The 14,036-nt window shown below is 44.2% G+C and overlaps 1 protein-coding gene and 1 long non-coding RNA gene across 2 annotated transcripts in view; one reads left to right on the top strand and one right to left on the bottom strand.

Moving 5' to 3' along the window:
• Positions 1-751: 751 nt before the first annotated feature.
• LOC306913956 lies at positions 752-2,138 on the bottom strand. Its single transcript, XR_013788619.1, has 2 exons — positions 1,894-2,138; positions 752-1,815 (listed from the first exon to the last, which is right to left on the bottom strand). It is a non-coding gene; the product is annotated as an uncharacterized lncRNA (long non-coding RNA).
• A 6,033-nt stretch (positions 2,139-8,171) lies between these two features.
• nelfcd (negative elongation factor complex member C/D) overlaps positions 8,172-14,036 on the top strand; it is a 47,270-nt gene continuing 41,405 nt past the window's right edge. The window contains exons 1-3 of the mRNA XM_079490967.1: positions 8,172-8,341; positions 11,153-11,265; positions 12,984-13,093. Coding sequence (XP_079347093.1) covers positions 8,282-8,341; positions 11,153-11,265; positions 12,984-13,093 — 283 coding nt within the window. The 5' untranslated portion in view covers positions 8,172-8,281. The remainder of the gene's footprint in view (positions 8,342-11,152; positions 11,266-12,983; positions 13,094-14,036) is intronic.

The following is a 14,036-nucleotide window of genomic DNA, read 5'->3' as shown; positions in this document are numbered from 1 at the left end:
AGACAGGCATGTGCGTGTGCGTGTGTGCGCTGGTGTGCATGTGTATAGACAGACATGTGCGTGTGCGTGCTCTTGTGTGTATTGTGTATAGACACTAGACATGCGTGTGCGTGCGTGCGCTGGTGTGCATGTGTATAGACGGACATATGCGTGTGCGTGCGCTGGTGTACATGTGTATAGACAGACATGCGTGTGTGTGCTTGTGTACATATAAATTGTGTGTTCCAACAATTTTCCCCGCCTAAAAAAACCCTCCACTCCACCAGACCCTCAACAGGTGGTGTCACATCACCATGCCAAAGAAAGACTACATTTATTCATATTTATCATAATCTATTCTGAACACCTTTTGTTTCATGATAACGTCGACCAATAAATCCTATATTCTCGTTCTGATGATGCTAAGAAAAGTACACAACAATATAATAGAATATAATATTGTCATATATTTATTTCAAAGGTTTGGTGTTGGTGGTGGTTTTTTTGGGGGGGGCTAAAAAGTTCCGTTTTTGGGGGAACCCTCTAGTAGCTAGTTCTGGTCATCAATAACTGATCGATGACATCATCCAGCCTCACACACTGATTGGTTTAGGACCAGGAAGTAAAGAACACTGTTTTAAAACTCATCAAATGTTATTTTTCTCTTTTCTTCCTTTTTCTCATGTTTTTAATATGTGTGTGTGTGTGTGTGTGTGTGTGTGTGTGTGTGTGTGTGTGTGTGTGTGTGTGTGTGTGTGTGTGTGTGTGTGTGTGTGTGTGTGTGTGTGTGTGTGTGTGTGTGTGTGTGTGTGTGTGTGTGTGTGTGTGTGTGTCAGTCACACACTAACAGCGTGTGAGGGACTCGGATGGTGACAAATCATGACCATAAACACAATTTTTTGGGGACGAACAAATAATTAGAACGAATAAATAAATGCTAGGGTACAACACCTTTTTTTTTTTTTTCTACTTTCTAATTATTTGTTCGGCCTAAAAATAAAACGTGTTTATTGTCATGATTTGGGAAATTCTCTTCCGGGCCGCTCGTTGTCATGAAAGGGGGTGGGACTGCGTCATGATGTCATGAAAGGGGGCGGGACTGCGTCATGATGTCATGAAAGGGGGCGGGACTGCGTCGCTCTATAGGACAGCCGATGATTGGCGCCGCCCAGGGCAGCGCGCCACGGATTCGTGGAAGCGTTTTCATTGGTCCTGTGGTGTGTGCGACATAATGACCGCCAGTTGCCATTATCAAAAACACAATCTGATCTCAAAGTTCTCTGCCAATATTCCATATATAAGAAGTTTGAGAGTGTGTGTGTGTACTCCGTACCACGGTCCTCCTACGTTGAGAGTGTGTGTGTGTGTGTACTCCGTACCACGGTCCTCCTACGTTGAGAGTGTGTGTGTGTGTACTCCGTACCACGGTCCTCCTACGTTGCCTTGGGTTGTGAATGTCGTCACAACCATGAAAACAAAACAAAAACAGTTGTCAAGTTGCCACGTTTCTTAAAAACAGCCAAAACAGAGTCAGCGTTTGAATCTATGAATCTACCAACGGTGCCTCTGAATGAACCGAGTGTGGTCATCTACAGTACAAAGTGGGGTCCGGGACCCACAGGGGCTTGGGGAGGGTCCCGGGACCCCCAGGGACCTTGAGGCGGGTCCCGGGAACCCCAGGGGCCTTGAGGATGGTCTGGGGACCCCCAGGTGCCTTGAGTAGGTTCCGGGGACCGCCAGGGGCCTTGTGGAGGGTCCGGGGACCCCCAGGGGCCTTGAGGATGGATCTGGGGACCCCCAGGGGCCTTGAGGATGGATCCGGGGACCCCCAGGGGCCTTATGGGGCGGGGACCCCCAGGGGCCTTGAGGATGGATCCGGGGACCCCCAGGGGCCTTGAGGATGGATCCGGGGACCCCCAGGGGCGGGGACCGACCACCGTAGTGTCCTTCAAAACTGAATGGTTGTTGTTCCATCTTCATCTGTTTCTGTGCCACAAAACGGATTAAACAAAGATCTTTCATTGATGGTTTTTATTGGCGTTGCAGTCACTGCAGTTTGTGATTTCGTCCAATTTAGTAATTCTGTAATTATTATAACTCTGCTGTGTTTTATTAGTAGCACTCGTTTTAGAACAGACTGTATGCGGTGGGGGGGGGGGGGGGGGGGGGGGTTAAATTAATTTGAGATCTTTGGCAGCACGACTGACTGACTGTTGAGCTCTGCTGGTGTGTCGAGTTAAGTGGAGACTGATCAGCGGGGAGGGGAAGACATAGACTGCGACACAACACCGCTGGGGAGCAGGGAGGGAGGGGAAGACATGCACTGCGACACCACCGCTGTGAAGCAGGGAGGGAGGGGAAGACATACACTGCGACACCACCGCTGGGAAGCAAATTATAGTCCCAACAGTTTGTGTGTAATTATCTATAGCTCGGCTATGTGGATGATGATGTCACATACCTGTCCTTTTTGCTTCTATCATTTCTTTTTTTTCCTTATTTGTATTTTCCAGTGCCATGGGTGTGATGATTCAAATAGAAATGTACACTAACTAGTAACACCTTTTTATAGATCTATTATCCTGTTGTAGCTCCTCCTCTTCTCAGACTGTTTATAGATCTATTATCCTGTTGTAGCTCCTCCTCTTCTCAGACTGTTTATAGATCTATTATCCTGTTGTAGCTCCTCCTCTTCTCAGACTGTTTATAGCTCTATTATCCTGTTGTAGCTCCTCCTCTTCTCAGACTGTTGATGGAAATGAAGTGCAATTCTACTATTTCACCCTAAATGCCTTGTCTCGCTATAATAAACTTTTATTCGAAATATCTCGTTTTCCTCGTGTTATTTTCTGACTGCGTGTTGGGGATGACAGACAGACCTCGACATCATTATAAAGCTGCTTCTCAAAACATTTGAATATCGTGCAAAAGTGTAATGTTGTTCTGATCCACAGTGTGTATCGTTAACTAACCCATTTAGACCCAAAAGGCCGATTGTATTTGTTACTATGTTTCTGTATCAGTGGTTCTCAACCTTTTTCACATCAAGGACCCCCAGAATGGATCTGTATTTGGCCGCCGACCCCCATCTGAAAATATGTTGTTCCAGAACTAGGGATGTCCCGATGTCGCTTCCGATCCGATCCCTCAATTTCTGTGTTAGCCGATACCGATACCGAATACAGATACCAGTGTCGTGATCTCATGTTGTGTTTATAGCAGACTCATGAATCAAATGTGCACTTGCAGTTTGGGCAACTCCAAAGCAAACTCCACATGTCCCAACATTTTATTTACCTGCCATAGTGTCAACCCCTTACCCCTGTGTGGGATCGCTGGTTAGACTGGCATAGTGTCAACCCCTTACCCCTGTGTGGGATCGCTGGTTAGACTGGCATAGTGTCAACCCCTTACCCCTGTGTGGGATCGCTGGTTAGACTGGCATGAATGAATGAATGAATGAATTTTATTTGTATAGCACCTTTCCAAACATATAGTTACAAAGTGCTTTACAGACAGGTTATAAAACAGGAATCATAAAAACATCAAAACAACAAAACATCAAGACATCAGAAACAATAAAATATGAAGAAAATAACAGGTCAATAAAACAATTAAAAACAATATTAGGAAAAACACTTGGCATATAGATGTGTTTTTAAAAGCGTTTTAAAAGAAGACACTGATTCTGCTAACCTAAGAGCCAGTGGTAGGGAGTTCCAAAGCAAAGGTGCCCGAGCCGCAAAGGCCCGGTCACCCCGAGTGACCAGACGTGTTGCTAGAGGAACTAGGAGGGCCTTATCCGCAGATCTGAGGCAGCGTACAGGGTTATGGGGTTTCAGCAAGTCTGTTATATAAATGGGAGCTAGACCATGTAGAGCTTTAAAAGTAATCAATAAAATCTTAAAATCAATTCTGTAGCTCACAGGGAGCCAGTGAAGGGTAGCTAAAATAGGTGTGATATGCTCACGTTTTCTTGTGTTGGTGAGAAGGCGAGCCGCAGAGTTCTGCACCATCTGGAGGCGAGATATATTTTTTTTGCTCATACCAGAGTATATTGAATTGCAGTAATCCAGTCGTGAAGATATGAATGCGTGTATGACGGTTTCCAGGTCTGCATGTGACAAAAAATGTTTGATTTTAGCGATGTTTCTGATCTGATGGTAACATGACTGGACTACTTTGGTGACTTGGGTGTTGAAGGAAATATCTGGATCGAAGAAAACACCTAGGTTGCGGGCTGAGTGTGTGATGTTTGTGGATAGGGTGCCAAGTTCTGAGTGAAATGAGTGGGTTGAGTTTGGGGGGCCAAATAGGATTATTTCTGATTTGGATTCATTTAATTGCAGAAAATTCTGAGACATCCAACTCTTTATGTCAGAGAGACATTTAAGAAGGCGTGGTATGTTTCCTGTAACACCAGGTTTAAGGGGGATATACAGCTGGGTATCATCCGCGTAGCTATGAAATTGTATTCCATGGTTCCTAATGATGTTGCCAATTGGCAACATATAAATCGTAAAAAGTAGTGGACCAAGGATAGAACCTTGTGGAACGCCACATTTAAAAGGAGCTCGTGATGAGGAGGCTTCCCCAATCACAATTGTGAAGCTTCTGTCTGTTAGGTAGGATCGGAACCACTCTAATGCGACATCGTTTATGCCGACCAGGTTCTTCAGGCGTTCAATTAAAATGGCATGATCGACCGTGTCAAAAGCAGAGCTCAGGTCTAAAAGGAATAAAATTGAACAGTCACCGGAGTCTGCATTTAAAAGAAGGTCGTTCGTAACTTTTAAAAGTGCTGTTTCCGTGCTGTGCAAGGCCCTAAAACCAGACTGAAACGTTTCAAAAGCAGAATTAAGATTCATAAAATTAATCAATTGAGTGGATACAGTTTTTTCTAAGATCTTTGATAAAAACGGTAGTTTAGAGATTGGTCTAAAATTGTTTAAAACTAAGGGGTCCAATGATGGTTTTTTTAGAAGAGGTTGGACCAACGCATTTTTAAAATTCGAGGGGAATATGCCAGTTGACAGAGAACAATTTATAATAGACATGATAGAAGGGGCCACAGTCATTATGTTCTCCTTCAGAAACTTGGTGGGAATTATGTCAAGAGGGCATGATGAAGAATTCATGTGTGTGATAGTTTCCATGAGTGTGATTAATGTAATTGGGTTGAATGAGGTTAGTTGAGAGGGCGGTACCGGGCAAACTCCAGAAACTGTCTGTACTGCAGGCAGATGCTGTCGAATCCCTTCGATCTTGCCAACGAAGTGTTGCAGGAATGCCTCACACTGTTCTGGAGAAGCTTCTAGACTAGGTTGACTGGGTGGTGGATATATAACTGATTGTATAGCTTGAAACATAATCCTGGAGTTATGAGAGTGGGCGGAAATTAGTTTGGAGAAATAGTCAGTTCTCGCAGCCTTAACGGCTGACTGATATTTGTTCATCAGCTCTCTGAGGTTGTTGTGTGAGGATACAAGCTTATCTTTTTTCCATTTCCTTTCTGCCTTTCTACAGTGTTTTTTAATGTCCTTGGTTTGTTCGTTTTCCCACAGATTTGACTTAGGTTTTACATGTTTCATTTTAAACGGGGCAATGGAATCGAGGATTTGAGTACAGGTACTGTTGAAATCATTAACCAGATCATTTGCTGAGAGCTGAGCAGTAGGTGAGGAAGGGGAGGCAACAACTGGAAAGGCCTGTTGGAAGAGGTGGTTGGCATTGGGTTTAAAGGACCGTGAGCGATAGGACATAGATGGCATGGGAGGAGGAGAAGGGAGTAAAGACTGGAAGAGGATGGCTTTATGATCTGAGGGGGGGAACTCTACAACGTTAATGTTGTACAGAGGCATAGTGTCAACCCCTTACCCCTGTGTGGGATCGCTGGTTAGACTGGCATAGTGTCAACCCCTTACCCCTGTGTGGGATCGCTGGTTAGACTGGCATAGTGTCAACCCCTTACCCCTTTGTGGGATCGCTGGTTAGACTGGCATAGTGTCAACCCCTTACCCCTGTGTGGGATCGCTGGTTAGACTGGCATAGTGTCGACCCCTTACCCCTGTGTGGGATCGCTGGTTAGACTGGCATAGTGTCAACCCCTTACCCCTGTGTGGGATCGCTGGTTAGACTGGCATAGTGTCGACCCCTTACCCCTGTGTGGGATCTGTGGTTAGACTGGCATAGTGTCAACCCCTTACCCCTGTGTGGGATCTGTGGTTAGACTGGCATATTCACCGATACCGACCCGATATGACACTTTTCCTATCCTATACTTTTCCCGATACCGATACAGTATCGGGACATCTCTATCCAGAACCCAGAAGCAAAATTATGAGTTAAAAAAACGTTTGCTCTGAAAGAATATATATTCAAAAATGTGCGCCACATTTTCAAGATTTTGCGGGAGCCAGTTTGGAATTGCAGCCGTCCGTAGGTGCCCTTTGAGAGTTTTTGATTGATTGATTGAAGAATTTATTAACAGTTTGCAGAATTACAGTACATTTCAAGCACAAACTCAATACAAAGGCTGTTAACTGTGAGTGGACGACCCAATTAAGCATTACACTTGTTTCCAATAGGGTCCACCATGTTCAAATCATCAAAACATTTAGAGACGTACAAATAGACACTTCTATAGACAGAACAGGAATTCATCATAAAGGAGGTAAAAAGGGAAAATAAATATATACAGTGAGGGGGAAAAAGGGGGGGGGGGGGGATTCAGATTTTACGGGGACCAGTTTCGAATTGCAGCCATCCGTAGGTGCCCTTTGAGAGCGGTTTTGAAGGAGTCAAGGGATTCGCATGTCTTAATGACAGTTGGTAGGGCGTTCCACATTTTGGTGGCATAGGAGCGAAAATAATTTAGTCCCTTGTTTGTGCCGAATCTGGGTTGTACATGGTTCGTTGCACTCCCTCTGGTGTTGTGGGTGTGGACTTCGTTAACATTAAGGAAGTATCTAGACAGGTACATGGGTATCTTGGTGGTGTATCGAATCTTGTGGACCAGACCCATTGCAAGATGCTGTACTCTGTCGTCGACCCTAAGCCATTCCAGCCTGTCGAAGTGGGCAGGGGTGAGGTGGGTTCGGGGGGCTAGATCAAGTAGGAGCCTGACCAGTTTGTTTTGGGAAGTCTGGAGCCTGGTTTTAAGGGCCTTTGAGGTGCTGTGGTACCAGGAGGTGCATGCATAGTCAAAGAAACCCTGTACAAGGGCTCCTGTTAAGGTCTTCAAGGTGTTTTTGTTGACCAGTGAGGAGATCCTGTAGAGGAATCTTGTTCTATGGTTGACCTTTTTGATTACGTTGGTGGCCATTTTATCACCGGAAAGATTAGCCTCCAGGATGGAACCTAGGTAGGTAATTTCATCTTTACGTGTGATAACATTGTCACCCACTCTAACCAAGAAGCCATTTGCCTTGCTGAGATTACTAATAGAGCCAAAGAGAATGGATTCAGTTTTTCCCAGGTGTAAAGATAGTTTGTTATCAGCGAGCCAGGTGCAGATTCTACCGAGTTCAGAGCTGAGGGCATTTTCAACCTGCAGTTTGTCCCTGTCCGAGACCAGCAGTGCTGAGTCATCTGCGAACAGGAACAAGTTGCAGTCACAAGCTGAAGTCATGTCGTTTACATATATTAGGAACAGTAGAGGCCCTAGTATGCTTCCTTGTGGAACGCCACAGCTCACTGGGAGGGGGGGGGACAGTGTTCCGTTCACTTCCACCATCTGTTCTCTCCCCTCCAGGTAGGATTGCATCCAGCTCACTGATGTGCTATCGAAACCAATTGCTTTTAGCTTGTTAACCAGTATGGAGTGGTTCACGGTGTCAGAGCGGTTTTGAAGGAGTCAAGGGATTCGCATGTCTTAATGACTGTTGGTAGGGCGTTCCACATTTTGGTGGCATAGGAGCGAAAATAATTTAGTCCCTTGTTTGTGCCGAATCTGGGTTGATTCCACTAGCCTGGCTAATAAACCAGACTCAAATCACACTGTCGTGTAATCCCCTGGCAGGCAATTTTGTTTTTGCCAACGGCTGATTCGGTCTGGTTTATTAGCCAGGCTATGATTCCACCCCTCTGCATGTTGTTCCACTCCAGTCCAGATGGTGGCGCTGATGCACCGTGAATGATATGAGCACCGCTGCGCTGCGTGTGTCCATTAGCTTCCTGTTGTTGCTACGTCAACAAGCAGCAGCACACCATCCTCGGTTAGCAGCTAATGTTGCTAACAACAACAAACACTGAAAGATACTGTTATTAATATAATATTAATAATAATATTTATAGCGTCGACATGGAGGAGGAATACTACGGGACGGTAGGAGACTGGGACGGCCCGGAGGGCAGCAATATGGTAAATATTAATTATTATTATTATAATATGACGACTTGTTGCTGTCTGTGTTTCTCTCTCTCTGTGTGTGTGTGTGTGTGTGTGTGCGTGTGCGTGCGTGTGTGTGTTTGATTGATTGATTGAAATATTTATTAACAGTTTGCAGAATTACAGTACATTTCAAGCACAAACTCAATACAAAGGCTGTTAACTGTGAGTGGACGACCCAATTAAGCATTACACTTGTTTACAAGAGGGTCCACCTTGTTCAATTCATCAAAACATTTTAGAGACGTACAAATAGACACTTCTATATAGTCAAAGAACAGAACAGGAATTCATCATAAAGGAGGTAAAAAGGGAAAAGAAACATACAATGAGGAGAAAAAGGGGTGAGTGCATGGGTGGGGGGATTTAGATTTGTGTGTGTCAGTGTGTGTGTGTGTGTGTGTGTGTGTGTGTGTGTGGGGAATTAAACGTGTTAATGTAGTTGATGAATTGAACAAGGTGGACCCTCTTGTAAACAAGTGTAATGCTTTATGGTGTCGTCCACTCACAGTTAACAGTCTTTGTATTGAGTTGTACTTGAAATGTACTGTAATTCTGCAAACTGTTGATACTAACATACTTCAATCAATCAATCAAAACAGTTAATTTAGTATATTTTCTCTCCCTCTGTGAAATGTGAAATTATCTTGTATACATATTTATTTGATCGTATAGTAGTCGATCTCTATATTCTGTAAAATCAAGAAAGAATAAGATAGAAAGATAGATCTTTATTGAGACAGAGACGGTGACTGCTTAATTAAGTTAATTTAAGACCTAGCAGTTAATTTAGTTTTATTAAACACATTTCTTCCTTGTAGCCCATGTTTTGTAATGGCGTCATCATGCTATTACGCCCGTGGATATACAGAGTGAACTTAACAATGATAAATTAATATGATAATACCTTTTATATAATCACCAACATGAATTATGTTTGTTATTTACAGCTAGTGTGTGTGTGTGTGTGTGTGTGTGTGTGTGTGTGTGTGTGTGTGTGTGTGTGTGTGTGTGTGTGTGTGTGTGTGTGTGTGTGTGTGTGTGTGTGTGTGTGTGTGTGAGCCCCAGTGGCTCTCAAACCTTTTCATGTCAAGGACCCCCAAATTGACACTAATTAGCCCGCAGACCCCCATGTGAAAAGCTATTCCAGGGACCCCCATAAGAGAAGATTTTTACGGCTCTAGCAGTGATTCTCAACCCGTTTAATTTCAAGGACCCCCAGTTTGACCTGCATTAGTCTACGGACCCCCATTTAATGGCATTGTAATATATCTCTGGGACCCCCATTTAATGGCATTGTAATATATCTCTGGGACCCCCATTTAATGGCATTGTAATATATCTCTGGGACCCCCATTTAATGGCATTGTAATATATCTCTGGGACCCCCATTTAATGGCATTGTAATATATCTCTGGGACCCCCATTTAATGGCATTGTAATATATCTCTGGGAACAACACAATAGTGAGAGGATTTATAACAGGACAGTTCAGTTCAATACAAGGTTCTGATGAGAGGATTTATAACAACAGGACAGTTCAGTTCAATACAAGGTTCTGATGAGAGGATTTATAACAACAGGACAGTTCAGTTCAATACAAGGTTCTGATGAGAGGATTTATAACAACAGGACAGTTCAGTTCAATACAAGGTTCTGATAAAACAACAGGACAGTTCAGTTCAATACAAGGTTCTGATAAAACAACAGGACAGTTCAGTTCAATACAAGGTTCTGATAAAACAACAGGACAGTTCAGTTCAATACAAGGTTCTGATGAGAGGATTTAAAACAACAGGACAGTTCAGTTCAATACAAGGTTCTGATAAAACAACAGGACAGTTCAGTTCAATACAAGGTTCTGATAAAACAACAGGACAGTTCAGTTCAATACAAGGTTCTGATAAAACAACAGGACAGTTCAGTTCAATACAAGGTTCTGATGAGAGGATTTATAACAACAGGACAGTTCAGTTCAATACAAGGTTCTGATGAAAGGATTTATAACAACAGGACAGTTCAGTTCAATACAAGGTTCTGATAAAACAACAGGACAGTTCAGTTCAATACAAGGTTCTGATAAAACAACAGGACAGTTCAGTTCAATACAAGGTTCTGATGAGAGGATTTATAACAACAGGACAGTTCAGTTCAATACAAGGTTCTGATGAGAGGATTTATAACAACAGGACAGTTCAGTTCAATACAAGGTTCTGATGAGAGGATTTATAACAACAGGACAGTTCAGTTCAATACAAGGTTCTGATAAAACAACAGGACAGTTCAGTTCAATACAAGGTTCTGATGAGAGGATTTATAACAACAGGACAGTTCAGTTCAATACAAGGTTCTGATGAGAGGATTTATAACAACAGGACAGTTCAGTTCAATACAAGGTTCTGATGAGAGGATTTATAACAACAGTTCAGTTCAATACAAGGTTCTGATGAGAGGATTTATAACAACAGTTCAGTTCAATACAAGGTTCTGGTGAGAGGATTTATACCCCAAGAAAGCACCATGGCTTGTTTCCATTGAGTTCCTTCATATTCAATTCATCAGAACATTTAATAACATACAGTACTCTGCTTTTTGCTTTTTCCTGAGGCCAGTATTGAATGACAGCTTGCTATGTGGATCTAAGAGTAGATTGAGTTAAGAGTAACTCAATCTCTTTTACAGACATGGTCAAGTATGATGAACTTTATTTTTCAGGAGGATGTTTATGTGTTAGAAAATAGAAATAAAACATGTAAATAAACGTGATAATGTTGTGTTTTCCAGGAGGACGGTTATGTAGAAGGAGAAAACGACGGGAAGATCCAGGAGGATTGTCTCACCAAGTTCTCTAGCAGAGATTACATCATGGAGCCAGCTGTGTTCAACACGCTGAAAACGTACGTATGACATCATCATTACATCATCATTACATCATCATTACATCATCATTACATCATGGAGCCAGCTGTGTTCAACACGCTGAAAACGTACGTATGACATCATCATTACATCATCATTACATCATCATTACATCATCATTACATCATGGAGCCAGCTGTGTTTAATACACTGCAAACGTACGTATGACATCATGATTACATCATCATTACATCATGGAGCCAGCTGTGTTTAACTCTCAAAGCGTACATGATGTGTGTATCTGATCGGTCGTAAATACTGTATAGATTGGACATTTTCAAGGGTCTATTCATTTGGTTCCATTTGAAGTTCTGAAAATGGTGCATTTTATATAGTAAATGGTGTATTTTATATAGCGCCTTTATCCAAGGCGCTTTACATAGATTGTGCATTACATTCACCCATTCACACACACATTCATACACCGATTGCGGCGGAAGCCATGCAAGGTACCAACCAGCACATCGGGAGCAATTACATATATTTTTGTTTGAGAACGACTGTTTGAGAACGACTGATGTAGAAACATGAGGGTTTTTCAGAAAACTGTCAGGATTTAGAAGACATTTGTAGAATCTGGTCTCAGGTCTAAATGGGTTAACAGTGTTTGGGTGGTCTTCCAGGTCCTTCCAGACAGATTAAACGGCGTTTATGGTCCTTCCAGGTCCTTCCAGACAGATTAAACAGCGTTTATGGTCCTTCCAGGTCCTTCCAGACAGATTAAACGGCGTTTATGGTCCTTCCAGGTCCTTCCAGACAGATTAAACAGCGTTTATGGTCCTTCCAGGTCCTTCCAGACAGATTAAACAGCGTTTATGGTCCTTCCAGGTCCTTCCAGACAGATTAAACAGCGTTTATGGTCCTTCCAGGTCCTTCCAGACAGATTAAACAGCGTTTATGGTCCTTCCAGGTCCTTCCAGACAGATTAAACAGCGTTATGGTCCTTCCAGGTCCTTCCAGACAGATTAAACAGCGTTTATGGTCCTTCCAGGTCCTTCCAGACAGATTAAACAGCGTTTATGGTCCTTCCAGGTCCTTCCAGACAGATTAAACAGCGTTTATGGTCCTTCCAGGTCCTTCCAGACAGATTAAACAGCGTTATGGTCCTTCCAGGTCCTTCCAGACAGATTAAACAGCGTTTATAGTCCTTCCAGGTCCTTCCAGACAGATTAAACAGCGTTTATGGTCCTTCCAGGTCCTTCCAGACGGATTAAACAGCGTTTATGGTCCTTCCAGGTCCTTCCAGACAGATTGAACAGCGTTTATGGTCCTTCCAGGTCCTTCCAGACAGATTAAACAGCGTTTATGGTCCTTCCAGGTCCTTCCAGACAGATTAAACAGCGTTTATGGTCCTTCCAGGTACTTCCAGGTCCTTCCAGACAGATTAAACAGCGTTTATGGTCCTTCCAGATCCTTCCAGGTCCTTCCAGACAGATTAAACAGCGTTTATGGTCCTTCCAGGTCCTTCCAGACAGATTAAACAGCGTTTATGGTCCTTCCAGGTACTTCCAGGTCCTTCCAGAAAGATTAAACAGCGTTATAGTCCTTCCAGATCCTTCCAGGTCCTTCCAGACAGATTAAACAGCGTTTATGGTCCTTCCAGATCCTTCCAGGTCCTTCCAGACAGATTAAACAGCGTTTATGGTCCTTCCAGGTCCTTCCAGACAGATTAAACAGTGTTTTATGGTCCTTCCAGGTACTTCCAGGCCGGAGGCTCTCCAGAACACGTCATCCAGCTGCTCTCTGAGAACTATTCTGCCGTGGCCCAGACAGTCAACCTGCTGGCAGAGTGGCTCATCCAGATGGGTAAGACCAGAGCCTTAGATATTGGGTGCGTTCGGAAATTCGCCCTGAACGCACTGGTGTGCTCTCTTTTCGTTCGTTTATTCAGTGCACTCAGTGCGTTGTCGTTCGAAAATCCAGTGCGCTGCGCACCGGGTGTTCCGAGTGACCGCGCTGAGCAACCCTACCCTGAAGCTGGGGTTGTCCACTGAGCGACCCTACCCTGAAGCTGGGGTTGTCCACTGAGCGACCCTACCCTGAAGCTGGGGTTGTCCACTGAGCGACCCTACCCTGAAGCTGGGGTCGTCCACTGAGCGACCCTACCCTGAAGATGGGGTTGTCCACTGAGCGACCCTACCCTGAAGCTGGGGTTGTCCACTGAGCGACCCTACCCTGAAGCTGGGGTTGTCCACTGAGCGACCTTACCCTGAAGCCGGGGTCGTCCACTGAGCGACCCTACCCTGAAGCTGGGGTCGTCCACTGAGCGACCCTACCCTGAAGCTGGGGTTGTCCACTGAGCGACCCTACCCTGAAGCTGGGGTCGTCCACTGAGCGACCCTACCCTGAAGCTGGGGTTGTCCACTGAGCGACCCTACCCTGAAGCTGGGGTTGTCCACTGAGCGACCCTACACACTGAACGCACTCTGTGACGTCACCGCCCACCACACTCAACAAACTGACCACATTCCCGGTGCGCATTTCCGAACGCACCCATAGACAGAGTTACGAAAATGCATTCACTTCTATTGGCTTCAGTCTAATGGAGGCTCTCCTACATAGACTTCTATTGGCTTCAGTCCAATGGAGGCTCTCCTACATAGACTTCTATTGGCTTCAGTCCAATGGAGGCTCTCCTACATAGACTTCTATTGGCTTCAGTCCAATGGAGGCTCTCCTACATAGACTTCTATTGGCTTCAGTCCAATGGAGGCTCTCCTACATAGACTTCTATTGGCTTCAGTCCAAT

Source organism: Electrona antarctica, assembly GCF_951216825.1.
Source record: "Electrona antarctica genome assembly, chromosome: 21".
NCBI lineage: Eukaryota > Metazoa > Chordata > Actinopteri > Myctophiformes > Myctophidae > Electrona > Electrona antarctica.
The sequence above is the reverse complement of the archived record's forward strand: the minus strand, read 5'-3'. Positions and strand labels throughout refer to the sequence as shown.